Consider the following 22816-nt stretch of genomic DNA (forward strand, 5'->3'; position numbering starts at 1 on the left):
AATCAAACGCAGACACATCCACTGACCAAAGTATTAAAACTGATGAGTAAATGACTTTCACCACTCCCACTTCAGGCTTTCAAGCCCCTTAACAAGTCAGTCGGTCCATGAGGGGGGGAAAAAGAGAGGCAATAAAGTCAACGCTCAACTTTTCCACCGGACTGCATGTGAAATTATGAGACAATTGCTACGACTTAATAAACAAAAGGGATGGAAGTAGCAGCTGACCCGGCACGGGTGAGTAAGAAAATAACGCTCATTTAGTCCTGAAAGCGATGTGACCGTTACAAATGAACACAGTAGGAAACCAGACCTCCTCTTCACAGCCTCTCTCAATCTTTCCCTTTCTGACACTTGAGAAAACCCCAAACTTATGCATTCAAAGTGCTTGTTTTAATTACCGGCCAAGCTTTCCTGATGGTCTTGCTGTAATTGAGGGGCACGAGTCCCAGTCGGATCGTCGGGAGCGAGAGACTGCCTGCTGCTCAGCCTTCATTTAATGGGAATTTCTGTTGCTCTTAAGTATTTCAGCAGATCCCAGCAGCTGCCCAATGGGGTAGCGTGAAGCTGGGGCTCTATCGCTTCTTGAAGTCTTCAGAGGGCACATTATATGACCATAGTAATGGTGATTATTATCCTCTTTATTGCTATTATCATTCAGTGGTCCAAGGGTGGTCCGAACAGGCTTCTAACCACTCATTAGCTTATAGCGGCTCGGAGAAGAGCTGAGCTTTGAAAACGACAAGTTAAAGCATTCCTAGAAAATGGAGCAAGAGAGAAAAAAATTATGCTTTGAAATCTATGCATGGAAAAGACAACTAATCAACGAAGACCCACCTAAGTATTGTTATAGTTAGTCAAAAAATGCAGTACTTTATTTTGCTGAAAAAGCAAGAGATTCTTAGATGATCTTCCAGTTGTGAGATTTAAAACAACTAGTCAAAACATTCCAAGAAAACAGGGCAAGACAGAAGAAATGCTCCTTGGATATCAATGCATGAAACAGATAACCAATCAATGAAGAGACCCACCAAAACATTGGTATGGTTAGTCAAAAATGCAGTCCTTTATTTTGCTAAACTCTTTGCGAAACTGATTCTTAGCTGATCATTTACTTTGCTAAGAAACAGATCAGTCATGACATCAGTTTCTTGCACATACACTAAGTACATTTCCATCTTCTCACGGTTTTCTCTTTTTTATAAACTACAAGAACTGACCAAACTAAAAACATTACATAGATTTTCCTTTACACGCTCACTTCCATCACAGACCCATTTGATTCCACCAATCGACCCAATGATAAGCTCTTAATAATAAATAAAGGAGTGCTGAAGGTTGAATCAAGAAACTTGTGGAATGGTTCGGGGTGTCTGAAGCCTTCCCGGAGACCTCAAAACAATACAAAGATGGATGAACTGATACAGAGGTGATTGGGTTGGGTGGTCTGGTCTGTGGGTCGTGGTGCTGTACTCTAGTGAGCAGGGAGAGCTGCCATGGTGTTGTGGTGACAGAGGTTGTGGGAAGGGGGGACAGAGCTGAGGTTTAAGACATGGTGATCTGCATGGACTCCAACATTTCCTCCACCGCCTTCACCGAGCATTTGTTCTCCTTCTTCCCACGGCCCGCCATCTAGGAGAAACAGAAAGAGAGAGAGAGGGGTTGATGAAAGGACATCATTCCATTTACAATGTTTTTGGACGTATTACATTTTAACACAAACACTGTGGCGCGTCAGACTCCATGACATACTAATGCTAAAAGACAAGAATTTGTGTAAGATTCCCATATCTCCTTGCAGGAGCTGCATTCATAAAGCACTTCAGACTTGTTCTAAGAGGGAGAAGAGTGCATAATGACCATCGTTACAAATCTTTGCAATTTAAGGCACTATCCCAGGGTGCCTAAATTAGACAATGCAACCAAAATAGTACATGGGATTAGCCGGTTCTGTAATCAGCAGGAAATCATCATCACATGCTTTCAGATGGAGCAGAATTTACTACACATAGCCGTAGTTCACTGACAAGTTACGCAAAACAAATCGCAGACGATTTTATTGCGCGATTCTGAAATCGAAGAAATCGTTCGCAATGATGACAGCTGTTTGCATAGCTTCTCGGTGAACTACGGCTCTGTGAAGTAAATGCTGCTCCATCTGAAAGCATGTGAAAATACCACATTTAATAACATATTTTTACTCCAAACTCACTTCATAACGTCAGTCGAGTGTTTGAAATAAATCCTTCTGTGAGATGATGTGGCTTCTTACACAGAATAAGGCACGTAACATATTTCATAGTATTTAAGCAGTGATAAAGGCATTGCATTATAAATATACTTTATTTTAATGAAAATTAAAATGCAGTTTATTCAGCTGCAGCGATTTTCTGGGTTTCTTCTGCGAGGCGTATTTTGAGTTTCAGTGCGAGAGCGCTGGCCTTTGGATGGAGATTTACTGCTGATCTCTCCAAAGTGCCAGATGCCGTCGGATGTGAGCATTTGCCCACTCAAGTCGGTTACAACGACGAACTGCAGTCAGGTCGAGACCCCGATGAGGACGACGAGCATGCAGATGGGCTTCCCTGAGACGGTTTCTGGCAGTTTGTGCAGAAATTCTTTGGTTATGCAAACTGATTTTTGCAGCAGCTGTCCGGGTGGCTGGTCTCAGATGATCTTGGAGGTGAAGATGCTGGATGTGGAGGTCCTGGGCTGGTGTGGTTACACGTGGTCTGCGGTTGTGAGGCCGGTTAGATGTACTGCCAAATTCTCTGAAACTCGTTTGGGAGACAGCTTATGGTAGAGAAATGAACACTCAATTCACGGGCAACAGCTCTGGTGGACATTCCTGCAGTCAGCATGCCAATTGCACGCTCCCTCAAAACTTGCGACATCTGTGGCACTGTGCTGTGTGATAAAACTGCACATTTTAGATTGGCCTTTTAATTGACCTGTGCAATAATCATGCTGTCTAATCAGCATCCTGATATGCCACACCTGTGAGGTGGATGGATTATCTCGGCAAAGGAGAAGTGCTCACTAACACAGATTTAGACAGATTTGTGAACAATATTTGAGAGAAATAGGCCTTTTGTGTACATAGAAAAAGTCTTAGATCTTTGAGTTCAGCTCATGAAAAATGGGGGCAAAAACAACAGTGTTGCATTTAGAATTTTGTTCAGTGTACTTCCATTGAAAACTGGCTCAAAAATAGTTTGAATGGTGATGACGCTTTTGCCTGCACTAGTAGAGTAATTGAGATGCCGCCGCAGATCTCTCTTCGTCTGTCCTTGTTCGCCCTATGAGAGTAAAAGGATTGGAAGGATACTACGGCCTAATGAGTCACCAACTTACAAGCTCACTCACAAAGACCCATTAGCCGACAGCCCCATGGCCAAGCATACTTACTTACACGCTCTTGCCACATCCGCCTGTGACTCATCTGCTAAGAGTCCCTCTGCCTCGCTCAAACTGGACAAATTGAGCATATCGGCCAAAGCTCACTCCTCCATCCTCCCCTCCAGCAATTGACATCATAAACCAATCCACTATCCATTAAAGGCTGTGCTCTCCGTTTCTCCTCATTAGTCACGTCTGACGTCGGCAACGTATCCCAATCACCACAGCAACTCCAGCTGAAGCAGCAGTTGTGTAAGGTGTTTTGGAGGAAATTAAGAGGGCAAGGCTGGTTAGCATAACCCCTGCTGGTAGATGCTGTAACTACACCAAAAATATTATATAATATATATAATATAATATAATATAAGATGTCAGATTTCCAATTGACTCTTTGCAAAGACCCGCCACCCTTCGTTACTGTTGCTATGTCCGACAAGCCATGGCCAGGGCTCTCACGTCACACATCATGTTTTCAACCAGTGAAAAATACATTGTGGAGGAAATACAAAGTGCTGACAGACAAGTCTCAGCTTTAAAATTGTAATTTTTTAAGAAATCCAAAGAATAAATAGTTTTGTGGCTCTTTAATGTGTCGTGACAGATCGCTGTAGTGCCTCATTTCAAGCAGCACGTAAAGCGATCATCTCTTCGTCTTTACTAGTTATAGCACAAAATAAACATGAATAAACATCAGAAGTATCCATTTTTTACCAAAAACGAAAATTCTGTCATTGTTCTGTCTAACCCTCTGAATTCATAAAAAATATCTTAATTTGTGTTCCGAAGATGAACGAAGGACTTATGGGTTTGGAACGACATGAGGGTGAGTAATTAATTACATAATTTTTATTTTTGGGTGAACTATCCCTTAAACACTAACCGTGTCATGCTGTTCCAAACCTGTTTGGACATACTTTCATCTGTGGAACAAAATATATATTCTATAGAATGGTTTTGTCCATACAATGAAAGTAAATGAGGTCAAAATAAATAAAAAATCTAATGAAATAACGGAAAACTTTATTTTGTGTTCCACAGAAAAAGTCATAGACTTAGAATGCCATGCGGGTGAGTAAATATCAAACACGGAAAACTTGGGTAAACTATACACGTAAAGTACAACTACATGACATCAAGGTTTGAGTGTCAAAGGATTTTTATGTCCTTATTTAATGCGAAATGTTAGAGTAGTCACTAAAATTAACAGTTATTAAAAGTCACTTTCAATCAGCCAATCAATCAAACCATATTTTATGTTTAAAATAAAACTACATAGAGCACGATTTCTTTCCAGTGAGATTTCACTGTAGGAGGGACAACCAGGCACAAAGCGACAAAAATAGGAACCAAGCACCGTTACAAAGTCTTGACGCACAAAGCTGCTGACACTATGTTTAGGACAGTGTTAGAATGACTGCCATCCATAAGCAGTGACGTTCCTGTGAGTAAAATCTCTCCTGAGGCATACAGATCAGTAAATGCGGGAATCTAGAAAGATACAGAAGATGATTGTGTGAAGCACAATGACAGAAGGAACGAAAGGAACATTAAATATCCGTTATTGGGTGGTCTGGAAATTCCAACAGAAACCCAGCCAAGTTTTAAACCACCCTGAGGCTAGGAGACCACAAGGTCGATATGTTACTTTTGAAAGTGGAAAACAGTCCTTGAATGTTTACTTCTATAAAATACATTTTAAAAAGTAACAATGCATATTTTATAGGCCCAAAAATTCATATTTTATAGAAGTCAATTGGATCCAAAGTTGTTTTGGACCTCATTGTCTTTCATTGCATGAACAAAAACAGTTGAAACATTCTTTAAAATATATTTTTGTGTATGTTTGTCCGTTACAGGTTTGGAACAACATGATGGTGAGTAAGTGATGCCATTTTTCATTTTTGGATGAACTATGCCTTCAATGGCAAGATCTAGTTCATTCTGATCAGACTCTCGACTTGTGGTGAACCTCTGAAGAACCCCTCTTTGGAACTGAGATTCCCAACAACATGTCAAAGTAAAGGGGGCTCCATCAACAGTGTGTGACAAGAGTCCTCCAACCGCACAGGAAACACTCCAAGGGTACACTTGTGTGTGTGTGTGGCCCCCGAAGGCCCTACTTGCTGACTAAGGGCTTCTTTATTACACTTTTAACTGTCAATCCTTAAAAAAGCAATGTATATCATAACCCTGATGGCAGTTAAGATTTCTTATAAATGTGTAATATTTACGTTCAGCGTACCATGGCAACAGTATAAACCGCTTTAGTGATACCATGCACGCTGCACTTCACTTTTTCCTCTCTTCTGCTATCATTATTGCCTCCCTTTGCAGCCGTGGTGTGCGTGCATATTTTCCCCTTGCTAACTCCCGAAGCCTGTGTTTGGCACCAGCTGTTATGCTTCATAGGGATAGTGGCGCTTTAACATGCAGACATAGAAAACAGCTGTGTAACACAATGCCAGGCCCCTGGGCTTAAGTCAACACATTAGCTGCGCTCTGCCCAGGCACGCGTGTTCAGCACAGACCCAGCGTGAAGGCATGGTATACGCTCACTGTCTGGGGATGTACTCCACTGTCTATATATCAGACTGCGCCTGCAAGACAGAAAAGAAAGAACCCAGGCAGCCAAATGGCACTGCCAGTAACTAGGGCTGGGCAGTATGAGTAGGTAGAGATGGTATATCTACGGCATGATTTAAAGGATTCAACATCAAACAAAATACTGTAATTAGCATTTTGACATACCATACATATTTTAAAAAATTTTTTGTGGAAGCCGTGATAAAATGATTTTTTTTCAAGATTCTGCGGTTAATAGAATGTTTGAAGAAACAGCATTTATTTGAAACAGAAATCTTTTGTAACATGATAAATGTCACGACTGATGAATTTTACACGTTCCTTGCTGAATAAAAGTATTAGTTTCATTAAAAAAAAAAAACTCCAATGTCCAAACTTTTCAACAGAACTGTAAAATGCATAATATGTGTGTGTGTATATATATATATATATAAACAGATACATCTATCTATATATCCATAAATTGATAAATTCAGATAAACTGAATCAACATCCCTACTCATGAACTCCTCTCACCTGATAGGCTCTGCTAATCTGAGAAGTGGCCCACGCGGCATACTTCACATTGTCCTTTTTCACCTTTGCGCTAACTTTTGGGCTGGCAGCGATGTGACTGGCCGACTGCAGGAGAAGAGACAACAAACAAGGGTGAGATGGACCACTGTGTTGGGGGAAACACATAAAGATTAGAGTATCACCATTCCTGCAAAGCGTCAATAAAGAGTCATGAGATAAATACCCATCGACTCCCACTTAAAGCCCACATAATGGAAGGGTGGCTAAACTCTGATGGCAACGGAGGGTATTTTTTAAAGGGTGGAAAATGTGATAGTTTTGAGCCTGGTTGAGTAGCGAAAAAAAGCCAGGGCGCTGTGTTAACACAGCTTGATGTGTCTCGCATCAGAGATAGGAAAGGCGGTGCTGACAAGCCTGGGAGTTTCAGGGAGGCGGCGTGTGAACGGCATAGCACAACGTGAATCATGCTCTCCAGCCGCTACAAGATCTCCGTTCCACAACCACAAATCCTCCATCTTTCCCTCATTATTGCTATTAGACCAGCTCAGCAGAGCTCGCAGTACTCTGTCGGCTAGCATGAAAGCCCTTCCCCATGGATGTGCTGAAACTTTAACTGTACACAATCAACCTCATCTCTGTTTCTGGAGGCAAATCCCTCGGCTTCTGGATTTTGGGGTGTGTAAGGTTGGTGAGATGTGGCAAATAGGCCCTGTTAAGGAACATTTTTGGTCACTCGAGTCCCAATCTGTAATAATTTTTATACTGCTTTTTTGTTTTAGTTATAGTCTTTTGGCGAAAATGTCCTGTAAATTTAATCAATATTTTGTCATTTATTCATCAAATTTACTGTTGATGAAAACAACATTTTACCTGAACTGAAAAATGAAAGCAAATTTTCCAAAATGTTATATTAACTCAAACATCATGTATCAACTGCATATTTATATACTATTATAGTTTATTAATACTTCAAATAATTTTTACTTTTCTTTTTTAAAATTGTTTTATATTAGTTTTAAGTTTTAGTAATATTTGTATGTGATTAGTCACTTTTATTAGGTTTTGTTTTTTTATTTCTATTTATCTTTAATTTTTTTAGTTTTACTAATTTTAGTAGTTAACCTTATTTTATTTCAGGTAGTTTCCAAGTCAACTTTTCTAATTTTCATTTAAGTTTTTTTATTTCATCTAATATTTATATACAGTCAAACCAAAATGTATTCAGATACCTTCAACATTTCTCACATTATCAGAGTTTATTCGCTATAGATTAGAAAATGGTAATAAAATATGACAAGAGTTAAACTGTGTCAGAACAATTTCATCTTGATAATGTCAGATAACTTTGATAGAAAGGTATGTAATGAATTAGGTTGAATAGCTGTCAGCTGTTAAATTTAAGTACACAATTAGATAATACCAAATTTAGGTCAACCAATTACCTAGCAATGCTTAATTTTGTTCAGTCTGTGGTGTAAAAAAGTCAGTGTTTCCCCTGCCATTATTTTAGGGGGGCGGGGGGTGCCGTTGGGTGGGCTAAACCCCCCTAAACTATTCATATTTAAATATTCAGTGTTACTGAATGGCGCAGACGCGCGGTTTTGTGTAGTACTCGTACTGGAACACTCGTGACGCTTCCGGTGATATTACTAATGAGGACATAAATACATGAACAACATCTCCACCACTGCTCTGAGAGTCACTTCATCAGCATTTGACCGTTTCATTTCAGTAAAACTATCTTCATGTCATACACACACAGAAATGTAATGGTATTCACGGCAACCCGTCAAAATAAAAGTTCGGTTTAACTTGAGGGCAGACTGCTACTACTACTACTAAAATTATTAAAACCTTATTTTTAAGGAATAAGCATTCAATATTTCTTCAATGTTTTAATTGTAATATTAAATGACCTTTATTTTCCAAAAAATTAAATTTGTTTAATTTTCATTACTTAAAAGATAGATTAAATGAACGTTTTATGCCTTAAAACAGAATGTAAATACACAACACAGAATTTCTGAGCAAAAAAATCATAAGGCTATTGTAAGAATAAATGAAACATGGTTTATGCTTTCAAATTAGACATGCTAAAACAGAATTTGGTTACAATAAAACATAAGGTTGGACAAATAAAACATTTTATAGGGCCCTAAACGTAATATTTGTTAAACTTTTAATAAATTGATGTTAAATTGTTTAAGTTTCATGATTTTAATTAATTAGACATGCTTTTTGATTAATAAAATGTAATTTAACCATTAAAAAGGAGTCCAGAAAAAAAAAACTGATTTTTAATAGGTTTACACTAGTATCGTTAAGAACACTGGTATGACCATTTAAGAAAAACAATATGTGAAAACTGTTCTTGTTGTGAGTCCACTTGTGCATTTCCAGAATTGTGCGATAGTCATTGAAAAATAATTGACTTTTCCTCATAATGCACATTTTTTTGGCTCACCTTCATTATCTTTGACAAAATAAAAAAACACTCATTAACAAACATTTTTTGTCAGTTGACAAATTCAGTCACAATCTCTCGTGTTTTTGCTGGATGGTGTCATTTTTCGCCACATATGATTGGGTAACAGGTAGGGGTGTCGAAATTAATCGTTTCTACGATGCATCGCGATGCAGATGAGGACGATTCGGTATCAGTTCAGTAAAAGACCATAACCGATTATAACGTACTGACACTTTTCTGACGTCATTTGTCGCATACGTGCTTTGTCGCGGTAGCATACATTAGGCACGTTCGGTTTGAAGCGCCGCTGTGCAGAATGATTAGTGTATGACATCAAGTACCACGAGAGCGATAAGCGAGCAGACGGATCCTTATGCTTTCAAATCGCTCTCGCGGTTGATATCATACACTGATCATTCTGCGCAGTGCCGCTTCAAGTCGAATGCACCTAATAGCGGAGGGAGGCGACAAGCGAGTGCGAGTAATTAAAAATGCTCCAACTACTTTAAAAGCCGACATCTGGGCACATTTCGGCTGTGTGTAAATCACGTCACGCACAATAAAATATGCAGGGGGTAATACCACTAACTTGAGAAACCACATCAGGTACAGTTCATATATCTGACTGCATGTATTTATTGACAAAATTGTATACATGTGAAGTAAAATTGAAAATTGAGGATGCAGTGCATCGTCAATGCATTGTGATGCATCGTGATATCGAATTGAACCGAATCGATGACATGATAATCATAATCAAACCGAACCGTGAGACCAGTGTAGGTTCACACTCCTAGTAACAGGCTCTTGGTTTTGTTGTACTGACTGACATCCTGCTATTACCGGCCTTGTTTCACGTGCAAATCGCATATCAGGGAGCGCTGATGACTGTCATGGTTCTGTGTTTGAACTACTGAAGCTTGCGCGTGTGCGTGTATGTTTGAACAGAGGGCCTGTGTGTAGCTCCCTGCGTACTCTCTGTCAGCCTTCTGCCCCTGGCTGGCTGTTTGTGTTCATATGTCAGGAGTCACTTACAAATGATGCATTGGTGTTAATGGACAACTTCCTGTTTAAATAAATACAGATGAAAGGCTTATTCAGCGCACATATTGCTTGAACCTTTCCAGCAGAGCCACGTGTGACGGAACGGTTGCCATTTCTCTACCATTCTTTTATTGTCAAAGGTTTGTTTATCTCTGGAATAAACAGAGAAATTACCTACAAAGGTCCGGCGGGTTACGTTACAGCTAAAAATAAAAAAAAAATATTGCGAGTTTTTCCATCACAGGGCTTGGTAACATCAATTGCAACTGCTCCCGTGTGAACCAATCACAGCCTCTGGATCCATTCACATGCACAAAAAAGAGAAATAGAGAAGGTGTCTGTTTTCTGAACAACTCACCATGTAAAGGCCGAACAAGGCCCTCATGTTTCTGTTGTTAAGCTTCAGTGCCTGCGCAAAATACTTCCTGGCCAGCTCGAGGTTTTCCAGACCTCCCTGGGTATACTTTACCTGGGGGAGATTGTAGAGGAAACAGAAAGGTGATGTTGCGTTATAGGCACACTTAAAGCTGACATGAGATCTAAATAAACAGAACATGATCTAAACAAACAGGAAAATCCTATACAAGCAAACAACATGATGGATGCACCTAGTCATAGAGTGCTAAAAGGGAGTTCTAGCTTATATGGCGATGTGTTTTCTGTCTACATTACAAATGCAATGTTGCAAACGACAAAAATCAGACCCTATTAGAATATATTCAATGTTTAATAATGGTGTGGATAAGGATGTTGGACCAATGAGATTTTACGGTGGGTTGGGCAACCCACTTAAGTGGCAGGAAAAAGTGTGGTCATGGTTAAGGTTGGTTGGTTTGGGGGGGGTGATAGAAAACACAACTTGGATTAACACAGAAGATATAAAAGGATTTGACTAAGATTTGAATAACTGATGCAAACTTTTATGTCTGTACATAGACTGAACAACAGGAGAAAAACTCATCAACAAAAATGCTGTGACTTTTCATTATTTTAACAATAAAATATTTGATAAAAACAAGAATATATTCAAACATAAGATCCTACACGGACAATAAATATACAAGTTAATAGTTTGTGTATACAAATATATACAGTGGGTACGGAAAGTATTCAGACCCCCTTAAATTTTTCACTCTTTGTTATATTGCAGCCATTTGCTAAAATCATTTAAGTTAATTTTTTTTGTCCAGCAGTGGGGACATAATTACTGATTATAATGACTTATACTGTCTTTTTATGCATTGCGTTGCATATCGAGCCGCGTAAACATAAAATCATGTCTACATTTGTGATCTGACTTACAGGCTGTGAGTCAGAAGCACCAGACAGTCCTTGCAAAGTTGGAATTGCCCCATTTTATAGAAACAGCCTTTGTGCACAGCTGCATTGTAGGCTACTCTCCCAGGAAATAGTCCTCCATAAAATGCGCTGCACACACTCGAATATTTGGTTTGTACTGTTCTGGAACAGTGTTGTAAATACAACTTAACCACTGATTTCTAGTTGTGTCCTCTTTTGGAAGGCCAAACAAAGTAGTTTCTCTTTCACAACGAAACACACAGCGTCTCCACGACATGGCGGCGGTGGCAACAATACTACAGCGAGAATCAAAGTTACGCCTTCTTTCTTTGCGTGAACATTTGGGCGGTGTTATGCAAATCTTCCCACACAGTGACGTAGACATGTGGGGGCATGTTTAAACGAGGCATTTTAGGAGGGCGTGGACGAGTCTTAACTTTTATAAAGAATATCTTTTTGGTTTTGAGACTTTAGTCTTTGCAACTTTAGGGATCTTATCTATGCACAAACAGCTTGTAACACTCCAAAGAGAAAGGAAAACTTGAAATCGCATCATATAACCCCTTTAAAAAAATCATCTTATATTGAAAAGGAACATTTGTTTCAGGCAGGGAGAAAGAAAGCTACTATACCTCCGCGTACTGTTCGCAGTACAGGTGATTATGTGGATTCGTCATCATCAGCTCTTCAAGACAAAAAGCTGCTTTTGCGTAACTGTGGGAAAGAAACAAGAGAGAGAAAAAATTAAGATCATAGAAAACATCTCCCAGTAGCTTTGTGGCTGATCACGCAAAGCGAAGCTCAATCTCGTTTACAGTCAAGTGTAGCGTCTGGACCACTCAAACACACAATATATATTTTGTTAGCTAGATTTAACAAATACTCTGTAACACCCCAGGAAGCCGAACAGGCCCCTGGTTCCATAACAACCCTGACACCAGATACTTTTACAACCTTGTGGAATGTGAGCAGAGACTCTCAGCTGCATTTTCCAGAAGCAAGAGGCACAAATGCACAGTAGAAATGGACTTTTCTACTAATTAATTCATAGGAAAACCTTTCTTTGAATGAACAGTGTATCCTTCAGGTCATGGTGTATGTTGTCTTTGATTGTTTAGACTATTTTAGGCATGCTTATGATGGAACCCATTCCTGTCATTCTTTCACTATATGTAATCCTACCTTGTTTAGTATCTATGAATTCGCCTTCATATGATCGAAAACAAGCATGTATATAGACATGACAGTCTGAGGTTTCCCTTACATCAGCTTTTATGAGGGTCAATGGAAATCTGTGTATGAACACCCATATGGTCAAATGATGAACAAAGTTTTGCAACAGAAGTGCAAAATCTAGTGGCAATCCTGCCCTAGATTCATTATCACCTTTTTATTGAAGGCCAAAGATGAATCTGGTCTACCAATCTGTCCCTGGCATCATCATTGACATCTCGAGACTGCCGTTTCCACATGATATCACAGCTGAGCCGCTGACCTCACACTAATTTACAGTTTCATGTCTCAGACACTCTCTCCATTATAAGTATACAACATGGGCCTGCACATTTCCCCAATGCTCCAACCAAAAAAACCAAACAATTTCAAAAAGAACTTCAGGACTATTACGACAAAGCCACAAGACACAAAAATGAGCCAAATGTGTCCAAAAGCTGTGGACGGTGAAAGGCTCGTTACCGCCTCAAATCCCGAAAACCGAAAACGTTTTTTTCAGCTACCGTTAGCAAGCTTGATCTCGTTCCGTGCGAGGTCCACACATCAAGGCCCACATTGTACATGCTTGCGCACACATATCAATTTATCACAACACATCAAACCGTATAACAGAGCTGGAGTGCGTCCAATCGGGTTATGGATGGTAATCTTACGACTGGTAGAAATAACGTATTGACGCAAACTGGACTTTTTTTTGGTTGCCGTTGCTGACTTGTATGAGATGATGAGTCTATCTAGCCGTTTAGAAAAAGGTTCAAGGGACTTTGAATACAAAGAGAGACAGTCAAAGAGGTTAAAGGAGTGAGCCAGTAAGATCAGGCCACTCAGAAGGTTGAAGGCTGCTTGCAATTACCATTTCCTCTCCATAAAGACTTTCAGATGTGCTCCTGCCATGGCATAAACTGCGTCAGAGCAGTGCAAAGAGTGAGAGAGAGATAGACATGGAGATACACAGAGAAAGCAAGGCATGCATCAATCTACATCACTACTGAACTCAACACCCACTACCTGAGCATTCAACATCCACGGCCAACTCTACCAGTCTTCCATTTGAAATAAGAAAGCGCTTTTCTGTCTCAGAGTAATTGAAATTTTGATTTATGATTTGATTTTGTCTCCTAATTTGACTTTAAATCTCAAAATTTGTCTCTCTCACAAATTTGACGTTATATACCAAAATTCTAACTTTAAATTTCACAATGCGATTTTAATTTGTAGATAACATTTAAAATAGCATTGTAAGATGTTAAGTCACATTTATAAAGATATAAAGCCACATTGGGAGATATAAATAAAAATCTAATTGAATATAGGATTATAAATTTTTTTTTACTTCAAATAAAATAAACGTACATTGTACTATAATATTATAAAAAAACTTGACCTTATTTTAATTTCAGGTAGTTGCCTTGGAAACATTTCTCATTTTTATTTTGTTTACCTTGATATACTAAAATAACTAAAGCTAAAATAAAATAACTATATAGGCATACAAACCCCGATTAGTGATGTAAACTGAGTTTATCAAGACTTTCCTTTCTAGTACGCTCCATCTAACTGATTTTTACAGAATCTACAGTAGTAAACATTTGAAGTGGATCAAAAAAGTTTATCAAAGTTGTCCTAAGACAAGAAAGCATTTTGGTTTTAGGTTTTAGGAGAACTTTGATGAAAGGTTTTGATCCACTTCAAATGTTGACAAGTGTAGTCTAATCTGTGTTTGGTTTACATGACCAACCAGTGTAACAATACAGGGCTCATTTAAGACCAACTAGTTTTGCACCCTGCAACCTAAATCTAGCAAATAATTCACCACTTTGTCACATTTCTTTACCAAAGTAGTATTTGGTTTAATTCTAATTTTAAAAGTGTCATTCACTAGTGGCCTACTTGTACTATGGACTTAGTGTAGATAGCCACCCGTTATAGCTATGTAATCAGCTGGTAGGGTGGCGTTTGTTTGTCTTCATCTTGTTTTGACTGGTTGGGAGAATGGGTGCCACCTCATTCTCTTGGGAATTTCTCTTTTTCCCTTTTCTCCTGTTCTTCTTTCACAGCGTGGAAGAGAGATGTGATAATGCAGGCTTTGCCGGAAGAGGAGGGAAAGGGAAAAAGCGAGTCTTGTGACCTGAAATAAAGAACAGAAATAGAAAGGGAAAAAAGAAAAAGAGTGACACTGACACGCCTATAGATAGGGGGTTGTCAGAGAATGGTGTGATATTAGAAAAGTTGGGCTAAGTGGGTATATAATCCTCTCACCCCTGGATTTCCTCTGTCAGCTACAGCAATAAAGCCCTTTACACAAAACCGTGAGGTATCTAATAAGCGGTGCTCTCACTGAGCGACTGCATTCTTACGGCCAGCGCCCTCCGACCGGGACAACCAACTTTTTCTCTCTCTCTCACACTCATACTAACACCCCGTAGCCCCCCTCGTGGACAATAAGATCAAAACAATTAAAGAAGGATGGAGGAGAGAAGACAAAGTAAGTTTCCTGCAATCCTGATGCCTGGCAGAAAGTAACCCCTGGTAAAAGAGATATCAGCAGGGGAGCACAGTCTTATCCCAGGAGTTGGAGAGGGGGCTCAAGGAACAAATCCTATTATGGCCCTACTCCATAGGACAAACAGACATGGAGCTTTAAGCAGGGCCCCTGGCTGAGACTGGCATTTCACTGTCTTTTACTTCAGAGGGTCCCACAGCTCTGCAGCAACCGTCGCACGTCAACCGAAGGTCCTGAGAATGACCTGCAAGATGCTGGTGAATGTGACCTCACAACCCTCGTAAACATCACATTCCGTGCGGACAACTTCTGGACATTTTACTGACACACTGGTGACTGATTAAATGTTTTTGATGAGATGAAATTATATCTTAAAATTATAGTTTAGGAAGGAAAAACTGTATATTTCTACATTGTGTAACAATACACTAAAGTCAATCTTAACATTAAACAATACACTGAAGTAAATCTGTTGACATTTACAATGCTCAGATTTTCCAAAAAATAAATGAAAAAAATAAATAAATACAATTTAACCAATTCTAGCTAATTTCCAACTAGTTGATAATTATTTTTACATTATGGGCATAACCAATAAATGGCAGATGTAAATAATTCTATACTGTTTTGACGTGTATAAATTTAAAATTTTATATTTATATTTTAAATTTAATAAATTAAAATTAGTACAAAATATCAAATTATTTCAAAAGCGACAAGTGAATTTATGGCATCAAACAATATAATGTAGAGTATGAAAAATGGATATTTCTCTTGAGATTTGCAGTGTTATTAAACAATTATTCTTTTAAAAAAGATTATCTTTCAGTGAGTAATCTAAATGTCACAATTAAATATCGACTGATACTGAAAAAAACCCCTCTAATGTCAGATAACTGAAATTTTACAAAAATAAAATAATTAATTAATACTGACATTTGATGGAATAGACTACAGGTTTTTTTACACAATTAAGTATGGATTAAAATTAATCTTGTATTTTTCACGTCAAATTCATCTGAGCTTATTGAAACCCAGTATGCAGATATAATTGTACTTTTCCCTGTTTTGCCATGAAAAGTAATTTTCAGAAAAGTGAATATTTTCTATTTATGTTGTTTCCGTATGGGGTCAGTTGGACCACAGACAATTTGATTAACCCTCATGTTCTATCAACTTCTTGCAAGAATAAAGCAAAAAAAAGACTCCAAAATTAAAATTAGGTAAGAAATCATTACTCATGCTCATTGATGTAGAGTTCTGACAGCTCATGCCATGCTTCCTGGTCTCCCACAAACCTGCAAGACAGAGTAGTGGTAGTTAGCTCATCAGAAAGGCCACTGTGGACAAAAGGGGGTTAGGGAAAGGCTTGGGGGCCAACTCAATCAAATGCAAAACCTTTTTTAATTAAAAAGAGGAGGGGAAGGGTAAAGGGGGGTCTAAATCCTCTTGTAAAACACTCACTGCTCCAGATATTCGTTGAGCTCGCGGATGGCCTCGCTGCTTTTGCCCTGCGCTCGCAGGATGGAGATCTTGCGCTTCCTTGCTGCCTGTTGAGTTGACATCAACAGAGGATTAGGGCTTTAGAGTTTCAAGTGTTTGTTAGCAACAGAAAAGAGCAAAGAGTGAAAGAAAGAGGGATGTGTAAATAATCATAGTATTGTGAGAGCTGAAGGAATCTCCGCAATCCCCTGGGTTTTTTGTTTTGTTTTGATCAGACTCTGAAGACAACAGGGACGGCATCACAGTTTAACATAGTTGGATTTTACTCCATCTTACGAGTTTAGATCAGACAAATACTGATTCTGAGTTTTAAATGCTAAAATCAATTTAGATATATTACAGTGAAGTCAAACACTGTCAGATTGTCACAAAATAACGCTACAGATAGAACAAAAAGTCCTATTTCAGTTTCAGAAATTGATCACCTATCACTTGGACATCCAGACTTCTGACTTGTGGCAAATAAGTTAAAAACTGATTTAGCATTGTGTTAATAATAATTATAGATGTGATGTGTTACAAAAACATGTGATGTTTTTTTTTGTGTGGCATATTTTTGTTCTAAATTGTATTTCCTTTTCTTTATTTTTTATTTAGACACTTGATACTTACCAAAAACATTTCTGTGGAATATTACATAGAGATTTTTAACCTCAGAAAAGAAAAATAAATAAATGTATGTGTAAACTTCATATTTAGAAGTTAAAATTCAAAACTATATAATATGCTACTAAATTCTATTTTGATACATGTTCAATCTAAAAGGTAAAATTTACAAAATTCAAATCTCATGTTCTTTTTTATAAAAAAAAAGAAAAAAAAAGACAAAGTATAGAAAATGCTTTAAAACTAAAAAAAACACTCTTAACCTTCCAACTATGGCAGGGGTTGTGAATGTTACAATGTATATTTTAAAACAGCCTTACAGCAACAGCCTAAAAGCATCAATCCTTCTTTGAAACAGGGTGTTATGTAGAAATAAATGCTGTCCGTCACTGGACAGAAGTGCATGTGCAGTCCTTTTTTTCCCTCCCCTGAGGCAGTGTTATAATAAACAGCCTTGCACCATCAGATTGTCCAATATGACATTTCCATGAAGGCATATGATTACTGCATTCAAGTCATAAGTAATATAACAGCAGATACCGAGAAGTAATGTCTTTATCAGATTAGAAAGCCATTGGCTTATGGCGCACGAGCATCAGCGAGGATGCTGCTCACATAAGGAAGAGCAAGTACCCATTTCAAGTGGTGAAAATAACACATTGCCAAAGAGCCGCGGGCCATATGCATTCACAAACTTACAAAGCCCAGTTTGCATCAGCCACAAATAACGTCCGCCTTGTTCCGACGCAGAAGTGACCTTCAGGTGGATTACAATCTCATCAATCTGAAACAGAAAGTATTATGCCAGGTTCGACGACTTTTCCAGGGGTGGCTTTTTTTTCCCTTCGCTGGTGAAAGGAGAGCAAAGAGCAGAAGCTTTACCGTTTGAAGTGCCCCAGATATTATTTATGAACTGGCACTTGATAGAGTGGGTCTTCCCTACTACCAACTTCATATTTAGAAGTTAAAATTCAAAACTATATAATATGCTACTAAATTCTATTTTGATACATGTTCAATCTAAAAGGTAAAATTTACAAAATTCAAATCTCATGTTCTTTTTAACACTCTTAACCTTCCAACTATGGCAGGGGTTGTGAATGTTACAATGTATATTTTAAAACAGCCTTACAGCAACAGCCTAAAAGCATCTATCCTTCTTTGAAACAGGGTGTTATGTAGAAATAAATGCTGTCCGTCACTGGACAGAAGTGCATGTGCAGTCCTTTTTTTCCCTCCCCTGAGGCAGTGTTATAATAAACAGCCTTGCACCATCAGATTGTCCAATATGACATTTCCATGAAGGCATATGATTACTGCATTCAAGTCATAAGTAATATAACAGCAGATACCGAGAAGTAATGTCTTTATCAGATTAGAAAGCCATTGGCTTATGGCGCACGAGCATCAGCGAGGATGCTGCTCACATAAGGAAGAGCAAGTACCCATTTCAAGTGGTGAAAATAACACATTGCCAAAGAGCCGCGGGCCATATGCATTCACAAACTTACAAAGCCCAGTTTGCATCAGCCACAAATAACGTCCGCCTTGTTCCGACGCAGAAGTGACCTTCAGGTGGATTACAATCTCATCAATCTGAAACAGAAAGTATTATGCCAGGTTCGACGACTTTTCCAGGGGTGGCTTTTTTTTCCCTTCGCTGGTGAAAGGAGAGCAAAGAGCAGAAGCTTTACCGTTTGAAGTGCCCCAGATATTATTTATGAACTGGCACTTGATAGAGTGGGTCTTCCCTACTACCACAGCACGGACCAAACTCCATCAAGCCGGGCATGAGTCACGTCTGAAAGGCCATAAATCTGGAACTGCTATGATACCACCGCCACTCCATATCTACTTATCCATCAACTAGGCGGCCAGACGAACCTGCTTCACTGGCTGCTCGAGCTAAGGAGTTGATGAACTGCCAAACCCCTACTGTACGCAAGTCTGATAGTACTTACTGGATCAGCGGAAGACAAGGTTTCACATTACCGGGCTGCAGATGACAGGTGAAATAAGGCTAGAGCTACAACCTCAACCTGTTTGGATTATTGTATGCGTTCTGTATCGCTATATAACTTTTTCCTCCAAAAGTATTCAAAGAAACGGTGGATCGGAATCAAACGGCAATTCCAAATAGTTTAAGCTATCAAATGTTATTGTTAAGTTCAGTTTCTGCCAACAAATGATTTCTTTGTACTGAACAAGATGGAAGGCTGTTTGCGACCGCAGGTTATTTACTCGGCCCTCATATCTGTCTTTCGTTTCCTCTTAGTGCACTTGGCACTGACAGAAACATACGGAGGCTGGTAGACCAGAGCGTCTTACGAAACTTTATTAAACAATGAGCTATTCCAAACCATTTCAGTCTCTTTATTTCTTTCCCTCCCTCTCACTTCTCTTTCGATGTGATCCGGGAAAGGCCAGCATCTCATTTTCATTCTCTTTGCGATTCTTTCTTCTTAAGCATTTCTGAGTGGCTCTCACCGTGAAGGACCTGGCTGCTTCTATCAACCCCTGGCTCCACTTTCAGACTGCCGTTGAGAGCCCACCTCCAGGGATTTCAAAGGCAAACGTCGTTCCCACAAGGTGAAGAGGAGTTGACTCTCAGCGTTGTGGTGTACCGACACGACCTGACTTCAAATTCATCCTCAAATAAGATAATTACCTGCTAGCGGTTTCAGCATATCTAGACCAAATCTACAGGAATGGCTTAAGAAAAAATTATCAGTAGCAGTCGACCCAGACCAAATCTACAGGAACGGCTTAAGAAATAAAAATGATCAGTAGCAGTCAATAAGTTCTTTCTAACAGTGTTTAAAAGGCTTAGAATAATGTTCTCATAGAGTGTTGTTTCAAAAAAGGTGGTTGTGTTTTCACAATAAAAACTAAATGTAAAAAAAGTCCAAATTCATGAGAACATACAAATCTTCTGAAGCAACGCTAAAAGGAAAGATTATAATTTTGTCATCATTTACTCACCCTCATGTCACATATTATTTTAAAGAATGTTCCAACTGTACTTGTCTACACAAATGCAACTCAAAAGGGAGTAAAGAAACATAAGACCCCACTGAGTTTCACTATATAGACAAAAAATATCTTCTTTTTGTGTTGCACAGAAAAGTCAAACCGTTTTCTAAGAACTGTATGAAAAAAATATAGTTGGACCAAAATGTAGTGTCAGTTCAGAAGAAATCGGTTTGACCTTTACAAACTCCATCTTGTTTCTGCACTGTAATTGCGCGTAATTCTAGGGGTCAACCTCAGGAGGATTCTCATTGACCTCAATTGCTTTCACAAGCACAACCATGTTTATCCTGCTGAATTACAGGCAGAGTGAAAGTGCTGAAATTCAGTGAATGCAGTAAGCCTGCTATGTCAAGCAGTGTTAAAATAAATAGCTTGTTAATAGGGATGCACCGAATGTTCAGCAACCGAAATTATTCGGCCGAAAAAGCGAAAAGACCGAATAAATTGTACCAAACAATGATATGTCGTGATCAAATAGCAACCAGCACAGAGTGACCGCGCACTCTTTATTATGCAGCACACACATCAGCAGTGTGGAAGCATTTAAACTGTGGGAGAAAGACGCAAAAATCATTACAAGCACAGACAGCGAGAGACTGTTTAGGACTGCATCGCATGTCTTCGATGAGAAGAGGAAGGGATGATTGTTGCTGGTTACTGTATGATGATTGAAATCGCGAAATGGCTTTAAACAATTAGTAAATAAACTGCAGAACGTTATGTTTTCTAATACACGCGTGCATTGCATGTATTCTGACAGCGCTGCACGAACTCGCAGCAGATCTGCTTGTTAACCAGGGTTCAAAGTTCAAAGCGCGAGGAAAATCTGCCCTCGCTGCTAGAATGTTAAAAGTGTTCAGTGTTAAATATTACATAAATATATTTTTTCTTTGAAAAGCAAGACAAAACAGTAAAAAGCACATTTTGGCTTTTTAATTTATGCAATGGTGAAAAAAAAATTGGCAAAATACATGGGGGAAAAAACTCAGTGTTCGGTATTCGGCCCAGTGTTTAATTTTGTTCGGTTTCGGCTTCGGCCAAGAATTTACATTTCGGTGCATCCCTACTTGTCAACATTACATTTAAGTGTTCAGCAATGGGCACTGTTTTAGGTGAGTAAAGGTAAACCACTTCAAAGATAGATGATGGAAAGAATGAGCAATAGACTGATAGAACGAGTGATAGATGGATAGGTAGGTAGTTAGATTGACAGATAGTTTGATAGAGCAAACGATACTGTGATAGAGCGAGCGATAGAGCGATATAGATAGATAGATAGATAGATAGATAGATAGATAGATAGATAGATAGATAGATAGATAGATAGATAGACAGATAGATTGACAGAAGCAAAGAAGAACTTCTCTAAATCGTTGCTGTAGGTATTGGACCATAATGAGCGATGGAAGGGCTAGGAGTTCGAAAAAATTTTTGGACACCGCCATGGCAGAGAAACCTTGAGCAATTTTTGTTGATTCAACAATTTTGGTTAATGGGTACCACATCTATTCCACAGCCTATAATTACAACAGTTCAGTTTCCAATCTCAGCTCCGCATGCTGGGATGCCTCACAAGTCCTCGCAGAAGTCGCCAATTTTCCGCCATTTTCTTGGATCGTGCCCTCATCCCATTCCACTGAACATGTTAAAAAACACAGCGTTTAGATAAGCCTTGCATTTACAGACAGGTGACCTAGATGATGTCATGCCTCCCATACCACAACCTCCTCACCCCGCCTGGGATTGGATTGTGGGAAAATACACAACAACTCTTCCATGGTTTTCTTCCATTCCCTTCCTCAAAACGCATAGGATTTGATGGGAGGCGACTTGCGTTTGGATATCAGGAAACAGGCAAATCTCTTTCAGGGCCATCAGAAAAACCTGGGCTGGACCTAATTGTGTCAGGGTGTTTCACATGGTTCTCGCATACACCATTTCCATAAGTGGGTGAATTCTACCAAGCCTTCCATGTCCTGTCAATGTGCATTCTGCATGAAGATAAGACATGGGATTTTTCTGCTTTTCACTGAGAAACGTGCCCCTGATGGCTACACTGATGGCCTGTTTTGATCTTTTGACATAGAGAGCCACCTAATGATAAGTCATGAAAGAGTAAAATCCTACAGCATGACATTTCACAGAGCGATCATGCAAATATTTAAGAATCTGTCAGCCCTTTTCACTTCATTTCCCAGACTTCCTGGTTAAAAAAAAAAAAGATGGCTGTCTGAGTGATCATTCACAAATGCACATTTCCTTTTAGGAGATGATGGTTGCAGCCGGCTTCTGCGAGAGACTGATGAGGTAATGAGACGTGGTTGGACAGAATTTTCCAGCGATTTTTCTGCTGAACTGTGTGTAAAAGGACCATTTCATTATATTGATGATGACAATTCAAATTTGGGTTAAAATGACAGTTCATAAATAAAAACCCAGTTTAACAATTTTGAGTTAAGTTTACCCAGTAGATTTCACAAAAGGTATGCATGTAAATATTATATTTCTACCTGCAGGAGTTTAGTAATGGAATATCATATTTCACCTCATGGTTTTATTACTACAGAAGACAAAGTTCACGTAAAATGCAAGACTTTGATGAGGACGTCAGCAAAAATCCCGCTATTGCC

At 38.9% G+C, this 22816-nt stretch overlaps 1 protein-coding gene across 2 annotated transcripts in view; it reads right to left on the minus strand.

Moving 5' to 3' along the window:
• Window positions 1-838: 838 nt before the first annotated feature.
• emc2 (ER membrane protein complex subunit 2) overlaps window positions 839-22816 on the minus strand; it is a 34979-nt gene continuing 13001 nt past the window's right edge. The window contains exons 6-11 of one of the 2 annotated variants that reach the window (XM_016292559.1): window positions 16509-16594; window positions 16283-16342; window positions 11941-12022; window positions 10368-10478; window positions 6499-6603; window positions 840-1632 (exon numbers count right to left, since the gene is read on the minus strand). In XM_016292559.1, coding sequence (XP_016148045.1) covers window positions 1546-1632; window positions 6499-6603; window positions 10368-10478; window positions 11941-12022; window positions 16283-16342; window positions 16509-16594 — 531 coding nt within the window. In that variant the 3' untranslated portion in view covers window positions 840-1545. Of the gene's footprint in view, window positions 1633-6498; window positions 6604-10367; window positions 10479-11940; window positions 12023-16282; window positions 16343-16508; window positions 16595-22816 lie in introns of both variants that reach the window. The other variant, XM_016292560.1, reaches the window with a different exon arrangement.

The sequence above is a fragment of the Sinocyclocheilus grahami genome, unplaced genomic scaffold (assembly GCF_001515645.1).
Source record: "Sinocyclocheilus grahami isolate Dianchi unplaced genomic scaffold, SAMN03320097.WGS_v1.1 scaffold288.1, whole genome shotgun sequence".
NCBI classification, from domain to species: Eukaryota; Metazoa; Chordata; class Actinopteri; order Cypriniformes; family Cyprinidae; genus Sinocyclocheilus; species Sinocyclocheilus grahami.